The following is a 24,398-nucleotide window of genomic DNA, read 5'->3' as shown; positions in this document are numbered from 1 at the left end:
AATGTTAGCTTAACCACTTCCAAAGCTCTCCTGAAGAAGGGCCAGTATTTCTAGTTTCCATTCAATATCTAGTTTAGTGAATCAGTCCTTCATTAAAGAAAATTAGTTAGAAAGTTAGTTGCTCATGGGCAGGGCAGGTATTGTGCAATTAATACTTATTATGCCATAATAATTATTATTAACACCCCATAATAGTGGTCTTGAAGGATCAAAGCTGTTTGGGGGGGGGGGGGGGGGGGGGGGGTGTTCAATAGATTGGTTAGATAGGTGTTCAAATCTAATTGGTCACTGGAATAGACATAGAACAATGTACAAGTATTTAAATCCTAAAATATATACTTTAACATTTTATCATAACTGTATCCAGTACAGGGCAAGGCAGATATGAAATTGCTGGAAAAAAACAAACAAAACAAACACAAAAAAACCCATAAGACTTAGAGATTATTTCTCCAGGAACTGAACTGGTCTACAGATATGATATCTGAATATTTTCCCCCACAGTAGATGTATTTGTTTGGTCAAATGACCACTTTGAGAGTTAACATGCCAAAGGGCTTTGCCTATAGTAATCTTTGTTGTGTCTATCATATACGTACAAAATTCTAATACTACAAAATCGAAGTAATAAACTCATCTGCGATTCACAAGCATTAAAGTGTAATGAATGGATTTACCAAAGTGGTTTAGCATGAATGAAGACTGCAGCAGAAAATACAAAACTACCTGATAAAACGACTGATAAAATCTCAAAATTACGATGTTTTAGCTTAGGAGGGAAAAAAACTGAAAAGAAATATTTAAAACCACAAATAGATTAATCAGTTAGTCATTGTTTGATACCCTGGCTATATTTTATACACCAGTGGTTCTCAAAACAGCCCTCAGACATTTCAGAGTTTAATCAAACCCAACTCATAACATAGAGATAGGGCAGAGAGACAAAATGTAGATCATATGAGGGACCCAGAGGGCCAGTTTGAAAACCACTGCTATACACTATTTGTTGAATAGTAGATTCCAACTATGTAATGTAACTTCTTAAAGTCAAAGTAACTAAAGTGTTTCAGTCAAATGCTACTTACAATCAATCTGCTTTTGTCAAAAGATGCAGAATTACAGAGTTGACCTGGTCTACATAATTTACTCATATGTTCTGTGTACTTGAGTCATTAATGAGCTTAAAATTATGTGTGTCTCAGCACAGTCAATAAACAGAAATATGAATCAAAAAGCTTTAGGCTGTGTACTGAGCCTAAAGGGCAATTCCAACAATGTCCTCACTAAAATGTGGTCAAAATTAGTCAGAGTGGTCTGGAGTGAAATTTATAACTTGAAACTAAAGAAACAAATCTTGACTGCGGTGGTGATCGGAACCAGGGGTTGTAATATCTACAACGCCAATATTTGCTTTCCAAAACCACCAGTTTTTATGTGTTAAGTGTAATGAAGATGGTAAAGAGAGGCATATAGGAAAATATAAGTTCTCTATGGGGACCAGTTTACGTCACAGTGCCCTCCCATAAATAGATTTAGAAATACATATGTTTTAGGACAAAACTTTCTCTAAAAAAAATAGTGCTTCAGGCATCAGGCAGTGTGTATTCTTTACCCTTTCATATAACAGTTTTTAATAATGTTGTATTCATAGGTATTAAACTCTGGCACATCTGGTAACGATCATCACCACTGAGTAGAATTCTGACTCTGTACTTTACCTAGAACAGAGCATTTCACACCAAACCACCCTCCCAATCATGCAAAACCAACCATCTTAACAACTGGAATCAAGTAGAAATTCCTTAAGATTAGTGAAATTCCCCTTTAAGGAAAATGCATGCATGGAAAAAAAGGTGTCACACATTTCAAGTTAACTACTTCACACAGAACTTAGCTTTAGTCAATTCCGACCTGTAGTTTCTTCATGTTAGCATCTTTGTTTGCCACTATACAAAATTAAGTCTTTCATTTAGTCCAATTTCTGAAGTGAGTCTTTTTCTCTCGCTCTTTTTTTCTCTCCTTCCTTCTCCCAGTCAGGACGGCAAAGAAACCAGGCAACATCCTCAAGTCTAACTCCAAGGCCTACTCCATCTGTTGTCTAAGCATGTAGAGATCCATGAATGAGGGAGTATAGAAATGAAAATGTTGTGTAATGTGTGTGTGTGTTTTTTTTTCAGTTTGCAGCTTCAATAAATTAGATGCATTTCTTAATAAATATCCCACAGTTTCTTTCTGCCCTCATCCTGGAAGCCCCAGGGTCAAGAGGAAAAAAAAATTATCAAGCTGGTAGACAGGAAGATTTTTCAGTTCACAACCACCATCCCAGCTTTCGTCACTCTCTAAACACAAGTGTGTGAGCATTTGCGTTTGAGTGTCAGTCAATGCGGTTCCCACAGATTGTAAAGCGATCAATCTCCAGCAGGTCTTTCTTGGGAGCTCTGTGTATGAGTTCTGTTCCATCCTGAGAGAGGATCTTCTCTTCCGACTCGTCAGGCGTTGTAAGGAACTGATCTGACTCGCTTGTCGGGAGATTAGAGGCAGTATACTCTGGCTGGTGGGAGGGTTGAGTGATGATTGACGCAGATACACCCTCATCTGCAGACTCACCTAAGGGAGAGAAAGTCACAAAGACATCATGAGTTTCATCTAAGGCTGTCAATGTTGAATAGTTAATATTATATGAAATACTTGAATCAAACAAAAAAAAAACAAAAAAAAAGAGACTAAAGTGCTATATTAGCAATTGAAAAAAAACTTCGAACAACAGAAGGGACAGAAAGAAGTACTAAACTTAGCAAAACAAGTAAGGAAATTTGTGTTTGGTAGATTATTTCTTTGTTGTAACAATGCTTCTTTGCAATCCATCTTGCCGTTGGAAAATACTGTTGGAAAGCCTGTTAATTTCTGTTTGTGGGAATTTTGTGGGATAAGCAACAGAGCTGAGTGTGTGGGTTCGCCCATCTTCTCTGCCATTGATAACTTATTCCACCATTAACTCGTTTGGTGTTTGGTGGACTGGATGATTGAAGTTTGATGAAACATGGGCAATTGAAGAATTTATTGATAATATATTTATTTCATTCAACAAACTGGTGCCTCAGATCCCAGACTGTGGAGATATGGGATTGCCACTGCTTGCAGAATTTAATCTCGATATCTCTCTGCATTGAGATTGCCTGCCAATGATGACAAACCTAGTTTTTCCAGTGAGGGAGATTCCGCCCCACACAATCACACTGCCTCTACCAAAAGATGTTACTCTATCGGTGTAGCAGTCAGCATAGCGTTCTCCGCATCTTCTTCACACTTTTACCCTACGATCCAACTTCCAGTGCAGATCTTGCAGACACCAACGCAAACGGGCCTGAGAGTAAGGGCAGTCATTGCAGACCTCCTGGCAACACGGACATTGGCTGTGTGCAGTCCGTTCCAAATTGTCTGAACAGAAACCCATAGGATGGATCTTTCTGCAAACCTTGACTGCAAATCCGTAGAAGACGCTAAAAGCATATGCCACCTAAGTGCTGACAAGGTGAGGAAACAATCTTCTTGGGACTCCCACTGGGGTCTCCGACATCCCCCGTTATGTGGAACTTGGCATTCAATTTGGGGATGGTACTAGGGATCACTCCAAATAATGCCGCAACTTGGTTTTGAGGAACACCAGCTTGAAGTTGATCCAGATCAGTCAAATGTGGCATGCCAATTCTTGGAGCAAAAACCTACTGACCGCTGTAGCAGGCCCATTCTCACAGGTACTGCCAATCACTTGGGGGTACCAGCAGCTCAAAACAAGTGTCAAAGGCAAAAACAAAATAAGCTATTTGGCATTGGCAGAGAAGATTTGGAAAATTTTTCATGGGCACAACCCACATACTCAGCTCTGCTGCATATCCCACAAATGCATGTTCCTTACAAATATGGTACAATTTAAAAGGGAAATTAAGAGGCTTTCCAACAATATAAAATTGATTGCCAAGAAGCATTGTTACAACAAAGAAATCATCTACCAACACAAATTTCCTTACTTTTTGTGCCAAGTTTGGTTCCAATTATTCAAGATAAAGTTTTAATATTTTAATTATGCAAATTTGTTGAATATTAATTGCAGCTGATATTATATGACCTACATTTTGAGCAAGGAAAATCAAACAATTGTTTAACATTAAATCTTGGACTTGGATTAAATCTTGTAATTCCAAAAACAAATGAAGAGAAACCCATAACTATCAAATCATGTCTACACATATGGTAGAGCTTTTCCCAATTTTCTTCCTAATAGTCAGTCTCTTAAGTCACATGAAGCCACATCTTTTTTGAACTACCGGTCTTACAACACAGCTTTTGGAGGAAAGCACTAATTGCCTGTTCTGTTAATCAGCTAACGGATGTCTGGACAGACTACTGGTGCAATGTGTAATGGGGGAGAGAAAGACCAATCCTACCCAGCCAAAAAGAGCAAGGCCAATTGATCTCTTTAGGACTTTTAGCCACAAATGTCTGTGGCATCACTGCAGGATCAAACGATCTCTGGCTGATAGAGCCAATGTATAGACTGCTACGCCACCCTGATTTTTTTGAGTGTAAAGGGGGCTTCAGATACCAAACACGTCTTGTCTGACTGTGACCATAATTTTAAGTTAGTAGGGAACGATTTCTTTAAGTCCTTTAAATTGCTCCTTTAATCCTTTGAACTCATTTACATTGTGACATACTTCACAACTTACAGAACAATATTGCATTAAAAAATCTAATCTAATGAGGACCTCTTTATTCACAGGTTTTGTTTAATTAAAGCAATATAAGACAGATGGCAAGTGAATGGTGTACCAGCTAAGCAAGAGGGAGGGCAAGAGAGAGAGGGAGGGAAGTAGGAGAAAGAAAAAGAACAAAAGATAAAGGTGCGAGAGAAGCGAAGCAGCAACAGCAGCATAGCAGTGGTTTAATAAAAGGCGAGAGGAAGAGAAAGCCCCCCCAACCTTGTGAGAGACGGATAGACAGAAAGGGACACCACAAGGGAAAGATACAGACAGAGAGAGTGAATGCGAACAGAAAGCAAAGGATGACAGTGCAGAGAAGAAAGAACAGGAAGATGTGAGGATTCAACTTTAAAAATATTATTGCAAGCAAGCTATGCACATTGGTAGATAGCATTAGCGAGGTAAGGGATGTGAACATCAAGCCCCTTATATTTATTTAAAAAGAATATGAACTGCCACAGTGGTTGGGTGTATTTATGTACGTGTGTGTATAATACACATATAAAACCCACACACACATTCCTGCACATAAGTGTGTGTTTGTACACGCATTACCTGCTGGTTCACGTGTGTATTTGGTACGGTGAGCTCTACTGGATGCTCTGCTTGGGGCAGCAGAAGGGGGAGACTGAAACAGCTTCTCCTCCATGTTAGCTTCTTTTACATACACACATGACTTTCCCAACAACACAATGCTGTTTAGCACCTTCAGCGTGATCATGCTGCACACACAGAACATCCGTTTAGCAACATACTTATACATTTTATATATTTAAATTTCTGTTAAACCCAACTAGCTTTCAAAACTTACCCCAGATAAAAGAGTACAACACACACAAAGGCAAGGGCTCCCTGGATCTTCACAGAGCTGGTCACCACCCGGATGAGCTTTTAAGCAAAAATATTCATCACAGTCAGCGCTTACATGTGGACTCTGAGGGGGCACCTTTAAATGTTACAACTGAATTGTAACCTCTGGCAAAGAAAATACTGTGTGAAAATAAGAAAATAATGTGATTTAAGATGTAGGTTACCAGTAGAGCAAGAGGGAGGGGAATGAAACCCATTCTTCTGGATACACTGTCGCTGTAGTCAGTATAAGCCTAGAACACACCCACAGTCCATTTAACATAAAATAGCAGTACCACACACACACACACACACACACACACACACACACACACTAAATGTATAGTAACTATCTGTATAATACCTGATCAGTTTAAAGATTTTAGTATCAACACTGAGGTCTGGCATTATTCATAGTGACAATAGGTTCATGCTTATCTGCTCCAGAGAGTCCTATTCGATTGGCAATACTTCTCAGGGACAGGGACTAGACAGAGTCTGTGTCCGCTATAGGTGCAACCTAAAGTAGCTGAATGCATTCATTAGAAGGGGCGTCCACAAATATTTGGAGTTATTAAGCCATCTCTAATAGTAACACACAAGAGCTTCAACCCCAAAAAGTCAATGTGACTATGTCCCTCTACAAAACAAAGTCTAATGCTATTAAACTGCCTCATCTTCGTTCCTGGTCTGATCATTCCAGACTCACATTTTTCTGTCTGCTGCTGACCAGATCAAAGGCCAAGCTCGCTCTGTATTCCCCGTAGACCTGCAAGCAGAAACAAATACATGCACACCATAATTAGTCAGCATTGTCAGAATCATAAAGGTGCAGGGAGAATTCCTGACAGAGATCATCTTACCAATGTGAATACACACATTCCAGCACTACCATCTCAGTAATAAATAAACAATGTTTAGGTTTTCTTAATGGGAAAAATGAAAAGATGATGTGGGTGATTCTGTACTATACAATTATTTGCAACACTGTTGTACCTGACACACTCTAAAAATACAGTGCCCTCCATTTTGTCTGGGACACTTTTATGTCTTGATATGCCCCTCTGCTTCACAGTATAACATTTAAAATCAATCAGACAAAATTAAAGTACACATTCCATACCAGAACGTAAGGGTTTAGTATAGATTTCTGTGTCACCATGTCAGTGCAGGGCATCATAATGTTTGGGACATAGCAATGATTTCCTTAGAGCATTTTTAGTAATTAAGTATTAATGTGAGTTGAATAAGCCCAGTGTAACTGCTTATCACCACATAAGATAATTTTGTGTGAACAGACAAACTGATTTTACATTGTTTAGAAGGGCTGCGAAACGCAAAAGACGCACAGCAAAAACAAGTAATAACTGTAAACCATTAAAGTGCCCCTAAAAGGGTGTATCTAAAAATGAAAATGGCCAATGAGGTACAAGGTAGTTGTACATCATAAACTGCCTACTTTCTGTATGTGTGAAACGTAGGATACAAGCAGAGGTGTCTAGTAACAAAGTACAAAATTTGAAATTTTGGTTATCTATACTTTACTGGTGTAATTATTTTTAATCTGACTTCTTAATTACTCAATACTCCTTAAATTTTCAAGAGTACCTTTCACTCTTTACATTTTAAAAATAGCCCTGTTACTCCATTTCGTTTTGTTAGTATTCCGGCTTGTCAAAAACCTATCTAGTGTAAATTTGATTATGGTTGAGAAGTATAAACATATACTATTCTGACACCCTATTGGTTCGTAAGCGATCCATCGCACTTCCACATCACACTCTAGCAAGAACACAGCAGACGTATGCAGCCTAGTATGAAGATGTCCGTGGCAGAGACTCAAGAGAACGAGAGTAACATGTCCCAACTAAGCCCCACATTTACATTCCAATAAAGATTATTGAAAACAAGCCTCTGAAGTTTGACTTTTTGCACCATTACAATACTTATACGCAACTACTCATCATATTTTCCCTCCATGAAACACGATAATGCCCAGTAGTACACATAAAAGCTCCTTTAAAATATTTGACTATACTAAAATGCATTCATTTTCAATGGTAGCCTAATGCATCCCAACATTTTTCAACATTAACAGTTTTAATATGACATTATAGTCATTATGTTTTTTTGGGAGAGGAGGGGTAGTGCACTATAGGCCCCTGTGGCATTTGTTTTCCTTACATTACTTTTACTTTTTAATAACTTTAAGTAGTTATGAAACCATTACTTTTACAGTGAACAGTACACTTTTACTTGAGTAAAAAGCTTAAGTTCATAATTCAACTTCAATAGAAGTCTTTTTAATCCCTAGTATCTACACTTCTACCCGAGTAATGGATATGAATACAGAATGAGGATCTTCTCTCTTGTTGTCCTACATGTGAATGAAGGAGTAATCAGGTGAACAGAGTTTGACGGAGAACGACCACAAGGGTTAATTGCTGGCAGTTGAGGTGCATTACGTAACCATGCTTTATTTAGAGCAGAACACACACACTTAACAGTTTTCGCAAAGAGTCACTGTGATAGAGTGGGCTAATTTAAGTTTATTTAACATTAGACTAATTTAAGGTAATTTTCTCTTTTTCTGTCAGAGCAGACAGTGCCCCCCATGATGTAATGTTTTCAGGTAAATTTAAAAAAAAAAAGGGGGGGGGGGGTAATTAAAAAGAGATGGGCAGAAGGGGACTGGAAAAAAGGAACAGCAGTGTGTGTGTGTGTTTTGTGTGAGCTGTGACACTAATCTTCCTGACAAAACTAAACTAAGCCACTGTAAGACAGAGCAGATCTCTGGCTCTAATCCCTGCCAGCAAACGCACCCCACTCTCTGTCCTTTATGTGTCTTTCTTTCTCGTATGCTTTCTCCGCCCATCACTTCTGCCCCCTCTCTGGGAGTTGAAAATAAAGTTCATACAAATAAACAAGCACATAAATAAGGAACACAGCTTTTTTAACCAAATCTTCACTGCACAATACAGGCATATTAGTCAAGCATTAAACAGACAGCCTTCTGTCAAATTATCGCCATATGGTCCACCTATAACAACATGTACATGTTTACATAATGTCCTGCATTCAACTTGACCGAATAATGCTAGAAACCAAGTGGGCTCACTAAGCAATACTGTAGGTCTGTACACATTCTATTATCTGATTAGCCAACCGCATGCCAGCAATGCAGAAGAACTGAGAATAAAATGTGATCACGGTAGTCAGTGGAAACTGTCATGAGCAAATGTTCCCTAAACACATTGCCTTTAAATCGTAAAACCAGAGAAACTGATAAGGATGGTCTCTTATTTTTTACGGAGCTGTATGTGTGTGTATATACACTATACTGACAAACTATTTGCTCACCTGCCTTCGCACGCTTCTGAACTTGAGCGACATCCCATTCATATGATTTCATATGGATTTCATATGATGTCTGGTCACCCTTTGCAGCTATTACAGCTTAAACATTTCTGGAACGGCTTTCTGGAAGGTTTAGGAGTGTGTTTATGGGGATTTTTGACCATTCTTCCAGAAGCTTATTTATGAGGTCAGACACATCGGCGTGCTTTACACCACTGCATCCAACGCTTTGCATTGCGCTTGGTGATGTAAGGCTAGTATTCAGCTGCTCAGCCATGGAAAACCATTCCATAATACTCTCTACACACTTAGTTATTGAGCTAATCTGAAGGCCACAAAGTTTGGAGGTCTGTAGCGATTGACTCTGCACACAAAGCATCCGCTCACCCTGCTCTGTCATTTTACGTGGCCTACTACTTTGCGGCTGAATTACTGTCGTTTCCAATTGCTTTTACTTTGTTATAATACCACGGACAGTTGACTGTGAAATATTTAGCAGTGAGGAAATTTCACAACTCGACTTGTCGCACAGGTAGCATCCTATCATGGTACCGCGCTAGAATTCGCTGAGCTCCTGAGAGCGACCCATTCTTTCACAAATGTTTGTAGAAGCAGTCTGCATGCCTAGGTGCTTAGTTTTATACACATGTGGCCATTAAATTGGAACACCTGAATTCAATGATTTGGATGGGTGACTGAATACTTTTGGCAATATAGTGTATAAATGTGTGGAGGTGGAGAGGCAGAGCCTCTCGTTCTCGATAGCTGTCGAGGAACATTTGGGTTAATGGGACTATTCGGGTCATCTTAGAGGCTGAGAGCTGGGTCACTTTCCAGACCTGTCCCTGGGGAAACCCGTCTGCCTTTGAAAACATTCCTCTTCATTGTCAACATGCCTTCCTTTTTACACAAGACGAAAAAAGCATACTATCTATGTAAGCTTGAGCTACTTAATTTAGGTCAAGTGATATTTCTCACATTCCCTCTCTTTTTAGGTCATATCCTGGTGTCAGTGTTTACACAATATTGTTGGTTGCTATGCAATATGGATGCTTTTTGAAGCAGTGAATTTACTTATAGTACATTACAATTACAGGTTGACAAAAGCAAGTCCTAACACAGATAATATGCTTTGAACTCTAACCTTTTTTTGTTTGCATTTTTCAGCAGATAGCAGAGCTCTTAAAGAATTGATGAAGTGTGTCTGTCACCATGTCACTGGGTCACACTGGAGGCAGATGTTTTCACAAATAAAAGCCATTCTAACCTTCATTATCATAACTGAATATTCATACCCACACAGGTTGTACTCACATCAGCTGGGATGTCGTTAAATTTGGTGATGAAGGCATGTTTCACCACATCCACAGCGATCTCAGAAGCAATGACCATACACACATCAGGAAAGAGAACCCACAGATGATCTAAACCCAATAAAAAAAATATATACAATATTTGTGCAAATTATTACATCAAACTCACACAAGCAAGTTTTCCCATGATATGGGCCCTTTAAAAGGAGACTGTAGGTTGATTAATTGTGTCAAATTAGTGATTACCTGGGTTCCAGGAGAACTGCTCCATATTTCTGAGGCAGACAATTAATAAGAGAACATAGTTTGTGAATCTTTCTTTGATATCTGAAGTAAGAAAAAAGAGAAAGTCCAGATTAGTGTGTTCCATTAAGATCCGTTCATTTTTACTACATTTTAGTGAGATGTGACTTACCACTGTTGGACATCTGAAAGAGATTATTTTTTTCAAACTTCTTAAATACACTCCCCTTGATCTCAACAAACTGGAGAGAGAGAGATATGCATGCATGTATGAGAAGTAGATCTGTGGCAACATTTAATTACAGAAGAACAGCTGTAAAAAGCTTAACTAAACAGTAGGGAAACACAGGGCACACCCCAAGACCACTGAGAAGTAGAACATTTCTGTATTACATTTTGGATAAATCTTCTCTTTAAAAAAAAAAGCCTCCAAAGATTCAACATTTCTGAATGTAAATGGAACGAATATAGACTTCCCTCATTTTTCTATGGGAGGCAAAGTTTCAACACTGTGTAGAGCCTGTGCTTTCACCTGGCTAGCTCTCAAAAAGTCTAAATATGAAAACAGTTTTATAAAATGATAAAAAAAAAAATACAATTGTACAGTATTTTTATGAACCTTATGGTAAATGTTTACTAATGAAGAGTAAACGCTTGATTGGAGGATTCCACACCAATAAGTTTTGGCCTGGTGGGCTCCATCAGGGTTGAGGAGAATAGTGATTGTTTTGTTGTTTCAATACATAAAGAACAGAAAGTTCATGTCTAGCACTTTTAACAGCCTGATGTTCTTGTGAAGTAGTTTACAGATATCTGGAAATAAGACAAAGAAAGAAACAAAACCAAGCCAAAGAGGACAGTGGCAATAAAATCCACTCAAAGCTAAAGGAAAAATCCACCCTCCTCTGGTCAAAACCCCTTATAAATGACTATATTATGAAGTCATCTTAATACCACATAAGTCCACAGTTATGCTTGGGTGTACTGACATAATTCTCGATATACTTAGCAGTAATAGTAATGACAATGCTAAAATTAATTCAATGGCTGCAGCACCCATGTCTTAATACTACCTATCAAATCAGAACAAAATAAGTCAACACATCTAAAATGCACAGCTCTAACATGATCTAACAAATTTGAATAATAATAATAATAATAATAATAATAATAACAGTAATAACAACAACAACAATAATAATAATAATAATAACAACAACAGCAACAGTAATAAAGGTGGGAAGTTACACTCTGAAGCAGGGGTAGGCAAAAGGTGCCAGAATGCAGCAAAGTTCGCTGACTTCCATGTTCTAACACACTGACAAAATGCAATCAACAGGTGGGTTTAATCAGGTGTGATTGAGCAAGAAAAGCAAAAAACTGCGCAGGAATCTGGCCCTCCAGGACCATGTTCTAAAGGAAACCTACAAGAACGTCCTTTATGGTGTAACCTCCCACTTTGTATTATTATTATTATTAGCATTATTATTATTTCATTTTGTTTTTCTTGTTATCCTTATTTTGAATTAATGTTTCAGATCCAAGTAAGAGCTCAAAGCTATGCATTTTAATCAAATGAAATAATATCAAATAAATAAATGAAATAAATGAAAAACTTAAGATTAAGGTGCATAGTCCCTCACAGTGGTAGAAACACAGATTACAAAATAGAACACATTAACATTACATTATACTATACATACATGTACATCATTGCACTGTTTAAAATGTACAGGTTTAATATTTAATCTGAAATGTTTACATTTAGACACTGGATTAGGTGTGAAATCAGGTGCAGTGTGATATGTAGATTGCCTAGGTTGACTATATAACATAACATAAGTGCTGCAGCCATGAACTTCCCATTGATTGGTATTTAAACAACACGATCACTATTCGAGCCAAAACACACCGGTTATAAATTAAGTATGGAATTCTCCAGTCATCAAGTGTTGCTTGTTTCACTCTTTCCTCACTTTCTAACAGCACCTTGTTGGGAAGTGAAGTTATGCCAGCAGATTTTCCTTTAACCTGTTTAACTACAAATAGTTCATGCTACATTTCTCCTTGTGGTAGGTTGTGCCCCACTTTCCCTTACATTTTATAGGATTTTCTAGGATTGTCAGTGTGTGTGTGCACTCACATTGTTGGACATCATGATGGTGAGCAGAGATTTATTGTGAGAGTTGAATGCCACATTCAGAGTGGTGGCCTGAACCATGATCAATATGGCATGAAGAACTTCAGTGCAAGTTCAGGAAAGCAGAGAAAGGTTGAAGTGTTGTCAGCTCACTTCGTTGTTAACAACTGTTCATTATGATGCTCAGATTTATCCTATGCTTTACTGAAGTTAGGTTACTGTGAAAGACAAAGATTTTATACAAAGATACAAGGTAAAAAGCCTAGTAGATGTATGTTCTGTGAAGGATACAGACATAGAGGACGGCCATGAAGAAGTGAGGTATTACACCTATGTGGGCTCTCTTTCTTTCTTTGGGCTCAGTGGCTGTCCAGTACAGAGCGTCCAGAATGTCCTGCCCAAAAGACGAAAACAAGCGATCTGCTACCTAAATGAGAGTAAGATAGGGAAAGAAAGGACAGTTTGGCCTTTAAGTAAGCAGTTGTCCAAAATAATTTCACTGCAAAATCTTATCCTCTTAAAGTTGTTGAAAGGTCTAATATTTAGCATTTTTACAATGTTGTATGAATATTATATGGTTATTTAACTCATTATTAACTTTGTTTATATCAATTTGTTTAAGTACTTTTATCTACTAAAAGTGTTTTCACTGGCAGATAATTTTGTTTCAAGCTTTTTTTTTATACAAAACCTCAATTATCTGCTGAAACAATAAAACTTAAAACAAGGACAAAAGTTAGACTTAAGGTAATATATTATTAATATAATATAATTTTATAACATTACTACAGTGATCTCAAAATGAGAAATATTAGATATTAGTATAATAATAAACTACATTTAAGAGGATAACATTTTTAGTTTGGACTGCTGACTGCAGGAAATATTGGCTGCTGCTTCACCAGAAAATCATCTAGTCAAAGTAAAGCTTGCTGAGGGACATTTCACTAAATATTAGGGTATTCTGTATGTGTATGTTTGATCTTGTATTGATTTATTATTAAAGATATAGGTTGTACACTCATTCTGCCCAAGATATAGTAGAGTTTAAAGAAATCACTGCCCAATATTGGCATGACATTCGTGTCCATGATGAGTGTATATAAACGTAAGACCACAACATTATGTTTAGTTTTTTGTTAAGTGATTATATATAGAAGCAAAAAAAGGTTGTGCTATTGTTACAACTCAAATAACTCCTACAGAGTGCTATACATTGTGTAGCAATAGATGGGCTTGTAATTCCTGACTAGTTAGTTTCCCTAACTGTACTGTAGTTGTCTGTAATAAAAATGGCAGACAAACCTTCCTATCTACCTAATAAACAGTCAACACAATGTACAAAGTAATCTGAAACCAGTGCTCTCATTCCCTCAGTGTGTTTTAAGTCAAAGGTATCACACGCTTGTGATCTAACAACCTCTGACCTGCGAGCCTAATCTAACCCACCTGCCTCTAGTATACAGATGCTTCTGAAGGCCTTGAATAGTTGCACCAGGTGTGTTAGATTAGGGTTAGATTAGAGGATTAGGGTAGATTAGGGCACTGAACTGCACAGAGATGTAGATCTCCATGAGAAGGGTTGGGCATCTGTGTTCGATGATATACTGAGAGATGTGTATTTGTGTTATGGCACCTCCAGCATGTTGTAGATGATGTAGAGTTTGATGACAGACTGTCCCCTGATCAAATGGTACATCATGGAGTAGTCCACGTAGTGCATCATGGAGTAACACAGCACCATGATAAACCCCTTCAGCACGTCGCACACCTGAGCAGGCTGCAAGAGTCGAGAACCACTACACACACACACACACACACACACACACACACACACACACACACACACACACACACACACACACACCAATTAGTGTGTTTTTATTATTCAATATTATTCTTAAAACAGACACATATACACATATGCACATCTGCTTTACAAGCTACTGTTAGTTAGGTAGGGTAGTTAGAGCTGCAGAAAAAACAACATGCATCATGCAGCACACTTTAATGAGTACTGCTGGCATTTGCCAATGACTATACAAAACCTTTAAAAATAATAATAATAATAATAATACAAAAACATTAAATAGAAAATTGACCCCAAATTCAAAACAATATAACCTAAATTATTCAAAAGATATTACTTTGTACAGTTCACCTTATCCATCAAAAACACTAATCTAACTCCATAGCAAATGCAGCATAATGTTGCCACCTACTGGTTGAACATGGACACACATTTTCAAGAAATTATTTTATGTGAGAGTAGATTCTGTGATGTACCTGAAAATGCAGCTTCAAGTGAAAGCAAATACACAACAGTGCAAATTCTATAGCTAAGTCAGCTGCAATTCACCTGCCCACATGCATTCGCACGTGCACATGTTGTGCGAGTGTGTAAAGCTGCTGCAGTCATTCCAGGGCTAGTGCGCGTTTCTGCATACCTTCTCTTTTTTTTGCAGTAGGGGCATATATTAGCCCTGCAGGCAGAGAGATAAATCATGAGCAGCCCCTCCAACCCTAACAGTTTACATTACGTCTATCAGGGCGACTTTCGACACTGTCCATCTAATACAACAAAGCCTAGAAGAATGCTTTGGAAAGATTGTGTATAGAACATGTATGCACGTGTATGTAATATGCATTGCTGGGGTGGCTTGTGAAGCGCAAAGTAAATGCACAGTAGGAATACAATATAAAGGGGTTCAAAAAATGCTGTCTTTGTAGCGATACTATACTCATACGATACCCATGCTCTTTTTGATGTTATATTGTTTGTTTAAAACAGTACAAAACTGCATTACCATACTTTAATTTATTTCAATGATAGAAATACTGCAGCTCTGAGACAGGAGCTACTAACATTTGCATTTACATTTTTTAAAGGTTTTGATGTAGGGCTAGGCAATATGATGATATTGCGGGCACTGTTGACGACTATCAGTCAATTTATTTATTTATTTTTTTTAATATCCACATATATTATGCTATTTATTATATTTGGAGGAAAAGACGTTTGCACTATGGGACTAATTAGTTTCTTTTAAAATTCTGTAATTGAGAATTTGGCCACTAGGTGGTGTGAAATAGTTAGCTGCAGTCCCCTATAGTCAAATTCTGAACATACACATAACATACATATGCCAAGATTTGGCCACTCCTGGTTAAATTACAGATATTTATTTATTTATTGCAGTGAGAATAATCATAAACATTTTATAGATAACAAATACAGGCCACAGTACATCAATTTTTTTTTGTTGAATTCAGCCAATAAAATGTCTAAATGAATGATGAGTCAAGGTTGGCGGCATGTTAAAAACAAGTGTTAAAACAGGGTCTCAAACTCTCAATTATGGAACTTTATATACTATAGTAAAGTATATAGTATATTATAAATTCACTCCTACTTGAGTGAATCAAATTTAAACAGAAGTCAAAAAATGTATTTCATTCGAAAGGAAAAGGTCATTCGAATGTGAGCAGAGAGCAACATGCTGGGCTTTTAAACTTTTTTTTTTATGTTGACTGACACAATCTAAGTCAACATCATTATCAGGATGCAGCACCTCTACAAACTTTCATTTACACGCATTAACTTATCAAAGCAATTCAATTTCTGCATGTGAGCTAGAGCAATTAATTAAAGTGTTTGTACACCAATATGAATAAAACTCAGCACCATAGTGCCCTGTTGTGATGCCTGGGCAGGGGAGAAATGTGTCTTCATTTATTGGTCAACATCCTACAGTACATAAGGAGAAACTCACCAAAGCTTAAGAGGTTAAAACAGACAAAAGATCTGCAAGTAATTGACCCCAACCCATCTCACTAATTTCTGCATAATTAAATGGTTGAAATGTAAACAAACCTAATCAGAGAGAGTTTTCCCAGTGGTGGTGGATAGGGAATAGACATATTACTGCATATATACGCTCCCTCACCTGATATGAAATAGTTACAGGTTGCAGCCTGATCAGCTTTTTTAACTAAAATGTATTTATTGGTTTTAGCTAGTAAACAAAATGGCTTTATTTGAGATGTAGTCATGGCAACCCCTGGTTCCCATCACTATCACTGTAAAGAAATCAGAGTGCAATAGTATACTGGTTTTTACACACTGTTTGTCTGACTTAATTATGGTAATAAATAAATAAATGTGAGTTTTCACCAACTCATGATTTTAATGAGTTATATTGTACAGTCACATTCAAATTGTAACAGCTGTATGTTTTCAATACTCTCATTTAACTGCAGGGGATGGTTAAGTGTAAGTGTTCGTTACCTGAGCCCACAGCAGGGTAGTGTGAGCAGTCTGATGAGTGCCAGCAGCACTCTGAGGGGTAACAAAGTGAACACGTAGAGGAATGCATCCAGACACAGGAAGAATCCAAAGACCATCAGCTACAGAGGAAGACAGAACAGAGAACATAATTAGTATAAACGTAGCACAAATGTAATTGATCAGGTAAAACATTTTTGGTGTCTGAAGTTGCTTCTTTAGATTTACAATGATGGTAGGAGGCGAATGTAGTTACTGTATCTAAAAATACTCATCACTGGCTTCCTGTAGCTGCCCACATCAGATTCAAAACCCTGACACTGGTCTACACTGCCAAAAACGGACCAGCCCTTCCATAACGGATAGTGGGCAGGGGTGTAACGTTATGCGAAAGACATAAACTGGTTCACTCACGGTTCAGTGCGAGTACTAACCCAGGTTTCTTCTCTTTTAATTTGAACACAGTTGTGCAAGTTACAGTTTGTTACAGTTTTCCCTGGGGTAGTTAATACAGCCTATAAACAGCCAATAAAGCGTAAACATTAGTATACTCAATGTATTTCCACATAAAAAAAACGCCAACACATGGTTCTTGTATAATCCACCTTGATTTCATGAGTTGAAATAAAATATTAATGGCCCGAATATCAATGCATTTAGGCATTTCAAATACAAAGGTGATAGAACACAGAATAAACAGAGGTTAAAACGAGAGCATGAGCCACTCTACACATGGTAGCTTAAGACAGAGAAACAAGGGACGTGGAGGAAGAGGGGCGGGGAAACAAACAAGACTACAGTTACCATGGCAACACCCCTTAACATCTACAGTTCCCACAATACTATGCAAATCCAAAGGCTTAGATCTTAAGGTTATCGCATGGTACGCTCACTTCTGAAATTACCGCATTTATCCTAATAGCATGTACTGAATATTCTCTATGTACCTGCCTGCAGAGCAATGGTTCGCTACGAATACATGTACCGCTACAGTAAACAGACTTGCTTATAAGGTTCCTTACACTGTATGACACTTACCTGTAAATCAATGGCAAATGTACAAAAATTTTATTAGACCAGATTAGTGCAGTTTGAGGCAATAGTGTAATTATTTAGGCAGTCCATGATGCCAATTGGTGGAATAGGCTTTCATTAGCTGTATTAGTTATGCAGCCCCAGTGCAAAACTAAAGAAATAAACTTTAAATCCCAAATATATTGGCATAAGGGTATAATTGTGTAAATCTGACTATTGCATAAGGGCTATTTTGAGGACATCACACTGACAGTTAGATATAAACCTTTATTCACAGCACTCAGTGTACTCAATCTTTTGACCAGTACTGTATTGTATTGTTGTGCTACAGCAGAGAGACCATTATGCAGTTCTGTGTGTTTGTTTATTGTGTGTTGCACCACAGTACCTTCTCTAGTTCTTTGGGAATGCGCAGGCAAGTGTAGACTCTCTCTCTCCTTTCTGTGTATTTGGCCTCGTTATGTTCCAGAAAATATCCTCTGGTCAACTCAGCACTGACGAAGCGCACCAGAGAGAGATCTGTGCACACACAGACGTACACACACATGAATACAATGCATAACCCAGCACAATAAAGCCATTCTACTCATTATTTAGGACTATTATTAGCACTGCACCATACATCTATTGAGCGAGTTTTACGCAGAGAATGAAAAGTCTACTACCAGAAGCTGTACATGGCAATGTGCATGTATATAAGGCTGTGTATGTGTGTGTGTGCGAGAAAGCAAGAATATACAGTACAGAAAAGTTAATCGAAGATAAATACATACATTCTTTCTCTACAGCATTAATTTAGTAAAGGATCAGAAACTATTTTAAATCCAAGCATTATTATAGCAGTACATTATTTACCCACAATGGCAACCATATTATATTGTGTGCACTGCTGGGCTAGAAAATCCTAGGTCATAATTAAATCACAATATTTATTGTTTCATTTCTCTTCCTTTTCATTTTGGTGTACTTATTATACTAAGCAGACGTTTTTTTTCCTTTTATGTGAATGTTCATGTTCTGTTCAGTTAGCATAAACAAAAAAGGCCAAAGTTTACTACCGTAGTGTTATTTTAACCATAACTGGTAACTGTCATAGTAAGAGGTAAAGTACTGCTTCACCGCTGATCCCCTCCAAGTTGATCTTCAAGCTTATCTGCCTCAGTATCAGCACATCTCTCTGCAATTGGATTCTGCAATTCCTGACTGACAAACCTCAGTCTGTTAAGTTACTCTGTGTAGCTCTAACAGCACATACAACCTTCATTCACATTGTCTTCACTCACTCTGTATTTTGATATTTGTACATATTTCCTGCACTTTATATGTAATAAATCCTGTATATTGCCATTTTGGTTAGATTGCATTTCTCTGGCTCTGTACCTGTACTCTGCATCTCCAACTTCAAATAGTAAAAACAATCTAAACTTTCCAAACTGATTTAGTTGTTTTTGCAAATAAAATGAATGTCATTTATTTTTGTCATGTTTATTTTATTATTGGGGCAGGGGCTGGAGAGGATGCTATAATATCAATAATATCCTCTGATAATATTCAAATAACTGTGAAAAATTGAATATTAAATTTGAATATCAAAAATAAAATTGCTATACTTCTGAATTTGCTGTCGTATTTCTGTTCCGGCTGTCATTCTGCATAATTTGCAGTGGTGTTTTGAATTTCCTGGCATGTTTTTGGTTTGTTAATGTGTTTTGCACTGTAGCCCACCCTTGCGACAGCTTGCAGTACTGATTAGTTTTCGATTTGTTTTAAATAAGGAGAACAAAGGAGAAATGTGTCTCTGCATTGCCCAGTCACTCTTATTCTTCCAGAAGTGTTTATTTACTTTGACAGGAGGCCAACAGCAAATGTGCTTATGTGCTGTCTGGTTCAGTGTGTTCCTCTTGTGCTGGGGACGAGAGGTTGTCCTGATGTGAACGTAGACAAGGAGAGCAAGTATGACCAAAAAAAATAAAAAATCTATATTGTGAACACAGTGTTCAGTGACACAAACACACTTACCTCTAACCACATTGCTTAAGGCAAAGTAATTTGATATTACTTAAAATACTGCACATAAGTATGTGACTATCTGTAGTTAGCTTGGTAGCTACAGAGCCAAGTCTTGGCTAGCAAAGTTGTTATGACAAAGTTGTTAAGTCTTTAATGTTTTTTTTTTTGTGTTAAGATTAGTTTGACTATTTTAAGGAGAGGATGTTTTAGCAGTTTGTAACTTAAAATAGAAGCCTTGCAGAAACAGTAATATTCTTTTTAAGTTACAGTTGGTCCGTCAATTGTTGCATCCAAAAATACACAACTGTTGTAAATGTGATCATGTGACAACATAAAGCAAACATGTAAATAAATAAATAAAAAATGTTAAAAAAAAAAAAAAAAAAAAGTACACCTGGTCTAGACCAGTGTGTGTAACATAGGGTTGGGCGGTATCCACTTTTTCCATTCCATTACAAAGTATTACCGTGGGACTTTGAGGGCTGCAAAAAAGGGGCAAAGGGTTCTACGTTGAAATTGAAAAGGTTTTTCCTCTGTGTTTTTGGATCTGTAGCCCACTTGCTAAGATAGCCTTTGCTGAGCTAGCTCAGTCACAGATCTACAGAGTATAAGACAGCCTGTTTCACCTGCTGCTGACTAACTGCTGAGCTAGCAACACAAGTGTTGAAAATAAAAACCTAGAGTAAAGTCAAGTGGCTAGTTTTGGGAGTAAAAGAAAGGCAAACAGACTGTTTCTCAGTTCTGCCCTGTTTGGACTCACTGTTTGGAGTTACAGCTAATCGAGTGCTAAAATCATACACGAGGATAAAGCAGCATACCTAAAAGCAAAGGTTGAGGGAATGGTCTTAGGACGGTTTTCAACTATTTTAAGCTTTTTTGACCGTGAACTAGTTAGACACAGAACAAAACTGTGACACATCAGATATGTCGTCATTTTGAAATACCATCAACATTTTTAAATTCTTTTAGCTGTACAGGTGCGGTCAATGCTTGGCTCCTTGGACACTGAAATACAGTGTCAATACAATACTGAGTTACAGTGGGTGATTGAGGGCTGAGAAATTCCTAATGTCAGCAAAGAGCCACATCACCGTATAATGCTTCACTATACCAAGATCTCCAAAATACAGAGTGAAATAAAAGATGCCGATTTGAATGCACTTCATTCAATAAACATTTCTGCATCTGAATGTTTTCTTTAACTTTTTTGTAGAGATGTTGAAGGCATTTGCTGGAATCATTATATGGTGGTCATATGTAATTTATGAGCCTGCATTGTGTTAACTGTTATAATAATAATTCCTTTATAATGATAATTATAAAGGAATGTGCAACCGTGCCAAATTTGCAAGTCATTGGTATTAACATACACACATTCCACATATAAATCTGATGTTCACGCAGCATTCTTGAAATGGTGGCATTCATGAAATCTAGAGGAAAGTTTTCAGGAAGGTCTGTTTCCAAATAGGACTCTCTCCGAGAGACAAGACAATGATCCAAAAACATACTTCAAAATCCACCACAAACAACCTGATGAGACACAAACTGCAGCTTATGGAATGGCTCGGACAGTCACCTGACCTAAATATCAAGTTGTGCACCCAAGATAATCTCAGAACAAGAGGTCAAACAAGACCAACACAAAGCGAAAAACTTCCAGATGGCTACAAAAAAAAGGGTTTGCAAGCTGCAGTTTCTGTCAAAGTGGGTTACTGTAGACTTTTCAAAGGCCCGACTCCTGGGCATTAGGATTTGCTGAAAATAGTAAGTCTTATGTTTGATTAGCTAAAGAGGCTGCAGAGACCACTTTTGGCCAAGGGTCTCAGATTCTGCAAAAGACTGTAAATACACTTGACTTCATCTAGGCTAGTGTTGAGTTTCTATTTTGGTTTGTATTCCATGTCCAAAACTGTAGTGAGCAAGTCAGAAGCACCATTGACAGAGAAAGTGAGGTACTAATACTATAGCACAAACTATACTTTTACTCATCTTTCATAATTTTCCAGTCAATTACTATTATCATTTTATGAAGCAGATCTGATAGAATCCATCAGAAAATAATAATTAGATAACTAATACACTCTCTAACCGTTTACTAATTATGATTCTGCCTTTATTATAGTAGAAAAGACTCACAAAGAAGAAACCCCAAGACTTTGTACTAAGAACAACAGATGTGGTTAATAGATTAAAAAATGGTACGGTCAAACACTGTGGATATGAGCGAGGTCGGACGGAGATGAACAAATATTTGCATTCACTGGCCAATCTGCATTGACGTCCACTGTTAAAGTACTGTAGCAATAGTGTCCATTTGGAACACTCAGTACCCCCAAACACATCTGTGTGGGCTGATTTAGAATTTAGCACTTTGCTAATTAGAGACATCAAAACTGATAAATACTACAAAGTTTCTTTCAAAGTAGTGCTCCGTGACACTGAGTAAAAATTAATAACTCGACATATTTGCAGTGCAAATTAAGAAGGCTCTTTTTAGTGCAATTCTTGAGGTCCGAGTTTAAAAAACAGATATGTCAGACACCCTGGTTTTAACACTAAAACACTAAACTAAAAACTGTTTTTTTTTTTAAATCTAGCGTAAAAAAAGTCCTCAAATACTTGACTAAATTCACAAAGCTTAAAACAGCAGGTGAAAGCGCCAGTAAACTCGAGCCCAAAGCAATGCATTGTGGTAAATGTAGTTCTACTCACGAATAGACCTCTAAAGATCCCATTTGACAGTATCTAGCTACTTTACAATAGAGATCTCGGCGTCTTGTTGACAGGAAGCTATCATCTACATCGCCCATCAATTAAATTAATCAATTAAAGGCATGGTGTATAAAAATAGTCACTCATTCTGGTCAGATTTATAAGTGACGTTAGCTGAATAAGCTAGCTAGTTAGCTAATGGTAACCACCTAAAGCTAGACGCTCCATTTGAAAATAAAGCCGGAGAAGGTTAAAGGAGTTAGATTTCAATTAAACTTTACACGCGTTTCATATTACGTAGCTAACTAGCTAACAGGCTTGTATGTTACACTTGTCATCTGCAGCACCTTGCTAACGCTAGCTAGCTGGTAGTTAGCTAGCTAGCTCCTTGTGCAGTTCATCACTAATAGAGACACACAAACAACAGCACAATTAGCTAGCATTCTAGCTAGCTAGCTACACAGCAATCGTAAGTCCGACAGTTTCAGCAAAACCTAGGTCAACAAACGCTACAAAATCGATGATTTAAGAGTGCAAGCCAGTGTTAAAAGTAGCTGCACAAGTACACACGACTGATGCACAACAGTAACTTTGTGTAGTGTAAGCTGTCAACCCGGGCTACTGGCCAGCTTCCACTTCATTACGTTACCATGCATTATATTACATTACATTACATGACATGACATGCTGGTACGTTGCCTTCCATTAGATTACACTACATTAGCTATATTACATTATAGTACCCTACATTAAATTAGCTCCATTAGCTGACAGTCCAGTCTATGTGGTCGAGGCGCCGCACTTACCCGACAGACTACGCTTGCTGTCTTGTTTTTTCGCCTTTCTCTCGTAAAAGCCGAGAGTCTCTGTCTGCTCCGACGTGCCGCTGCCCTTCTCCGCCTGACCCGGGCCACGGAAAGTCCTTTTCTCCCTCTCCTTCTCCTCATTTTCGGCCTCTTTTTCGTCTCCTAGCCCCGCAGCGACCGAGTCCGCCATCTTCACTCATTCACCGCGAGCGCAGACACAACACTTCTACGTCATTACGTCAAAAGTAAATACACCGAATGTGTCGACAATGTGTTCATGTACTTCTGTGAAGTATTTCATGTTCGTACACAAATATATTTTTAAAAATGATTTAATTACGAAATATTTCAGTTTCACTGTAATTTCAGTCAATTCCCAGAGATGTGTACGTCATTTTTACGGATTTGTAGCGCTACTTATGTATGAGGAAAGTAATGAATTAGTACTTACATTGCTACTTTTTTTGTTTATTATTAGTCCTGGAGGGCAGTTTCCCGCACCGTTTTGTGCTTTTATTTTCATGCACACCTTATTGAACTCGTAGGTGTGGAAATTAAAACTGTGCTGGACCCACCAGTGTCACTGCTTTACAATTTGTCCTAGGTTTATCAGTCTGTTTAGGCCAAAACAAGTCAACTTAAGTGTCTGCATCAACTGAGTGCTAAAGAAGCGTTTTAAAACATTAATTATTTTTATTTTTGTATTTTCTACGCCTAAGAGAGAGCGAGAGAGAACGTGCACGTGCATTACAAATGTGCATGGCTGCCGGAACCTCAGAGGTGGAGTGGGTTTCTAACCCACCACTTTCGTATTTTTAAATACATGGGCTATCTGTGCCAGAACCGAAAAATAAACTGCAAGACATTTAATAAACCTGCAAAAGT

At 37.7% G+C, this 24,398-nt stretch overlaps 1 protein-coding gene across 1 annotated transcript; it reads right to left on the bottom strand.

Annotated features, from left to right (window-relative positions):
* Window positions 1-236: 236 nt before the first annotated feature.
* Window positions 237-23,714, bottom strand: tapt1b (transmembrane anterior posterior transformation 1b). The gene is made up of 14 exons (XM_072669942.1): window positions 23,514-23,714; window positions 18,371-18,501; window positions 16,951-17,069; window positions 14,299-14,461; window positions 12,954-13,089; window positions 12,666-12,763; window positions 10,695-10,764; window positions 10,526-10,606; window positions 10,281-10,390; window positions 6,319-6,378; window positions 5,795-5,863; window positions 5,572-5,648; window positions 5,316-5,482; window positions 237-2,607 (listed from the first exon to the last, which is right to left on the bottom strand). Exons 1-14 carry the CDS (start codon window positions 23,701-23,703, stop codon window positions 2,375-2,377), a joined length of 1,704 nt encoding a protein of 567 aa, XP_072526043.1. The 5' UTR covers window positions 23,704-23,714; the 3' UTR covers window positions 237-2,374.
* Window positions 23,715-24,398: the final 684 nt, after the last annotated feature.

Source organism: Salminus brasiliensis, chromosome 24, assembly GCF_030463535.1.
Source record: "Salminus brasiliensis chromosome 24, fSalBra1.hap2, whole genome shotgun sequence".
Classification (NCBI taxonomy): domain Eukaryota; kingdom Metazoa; phylum Chordata; class Actinopteri; order Characiformes; family Bryconidae; genus Salminus; species Salminus brasiliensis.
This window is presented reverse-complemented; position numbering and strand designations above follow the sequence as displayed.

Bases quoted from the DNA above. Each gene is read 5' to 3' on its own strand.
- tapt1b (XM_072669942.1), bottom strand. From the start codon at position 23,703: ATGGCGGACTCGGTCGCTGCGGGGCTAGGAGACGAAAAAGAGGCCGAA. The intron at 13,090-14,298 runs GTGCCATAACAC...ACTCTCATTTAG, and splicing joins TCATCTACAACATGCTGGAG to GTAGCAGATCGCTTGTTTTC. The intron at 10,391-10,525 runs GTAATCACTAAT...TATTGGGTTTAG, and splicing joins GCAGTTCTCCTGGAACCCAG to ATCATCTGTGGGTTCTCTTT.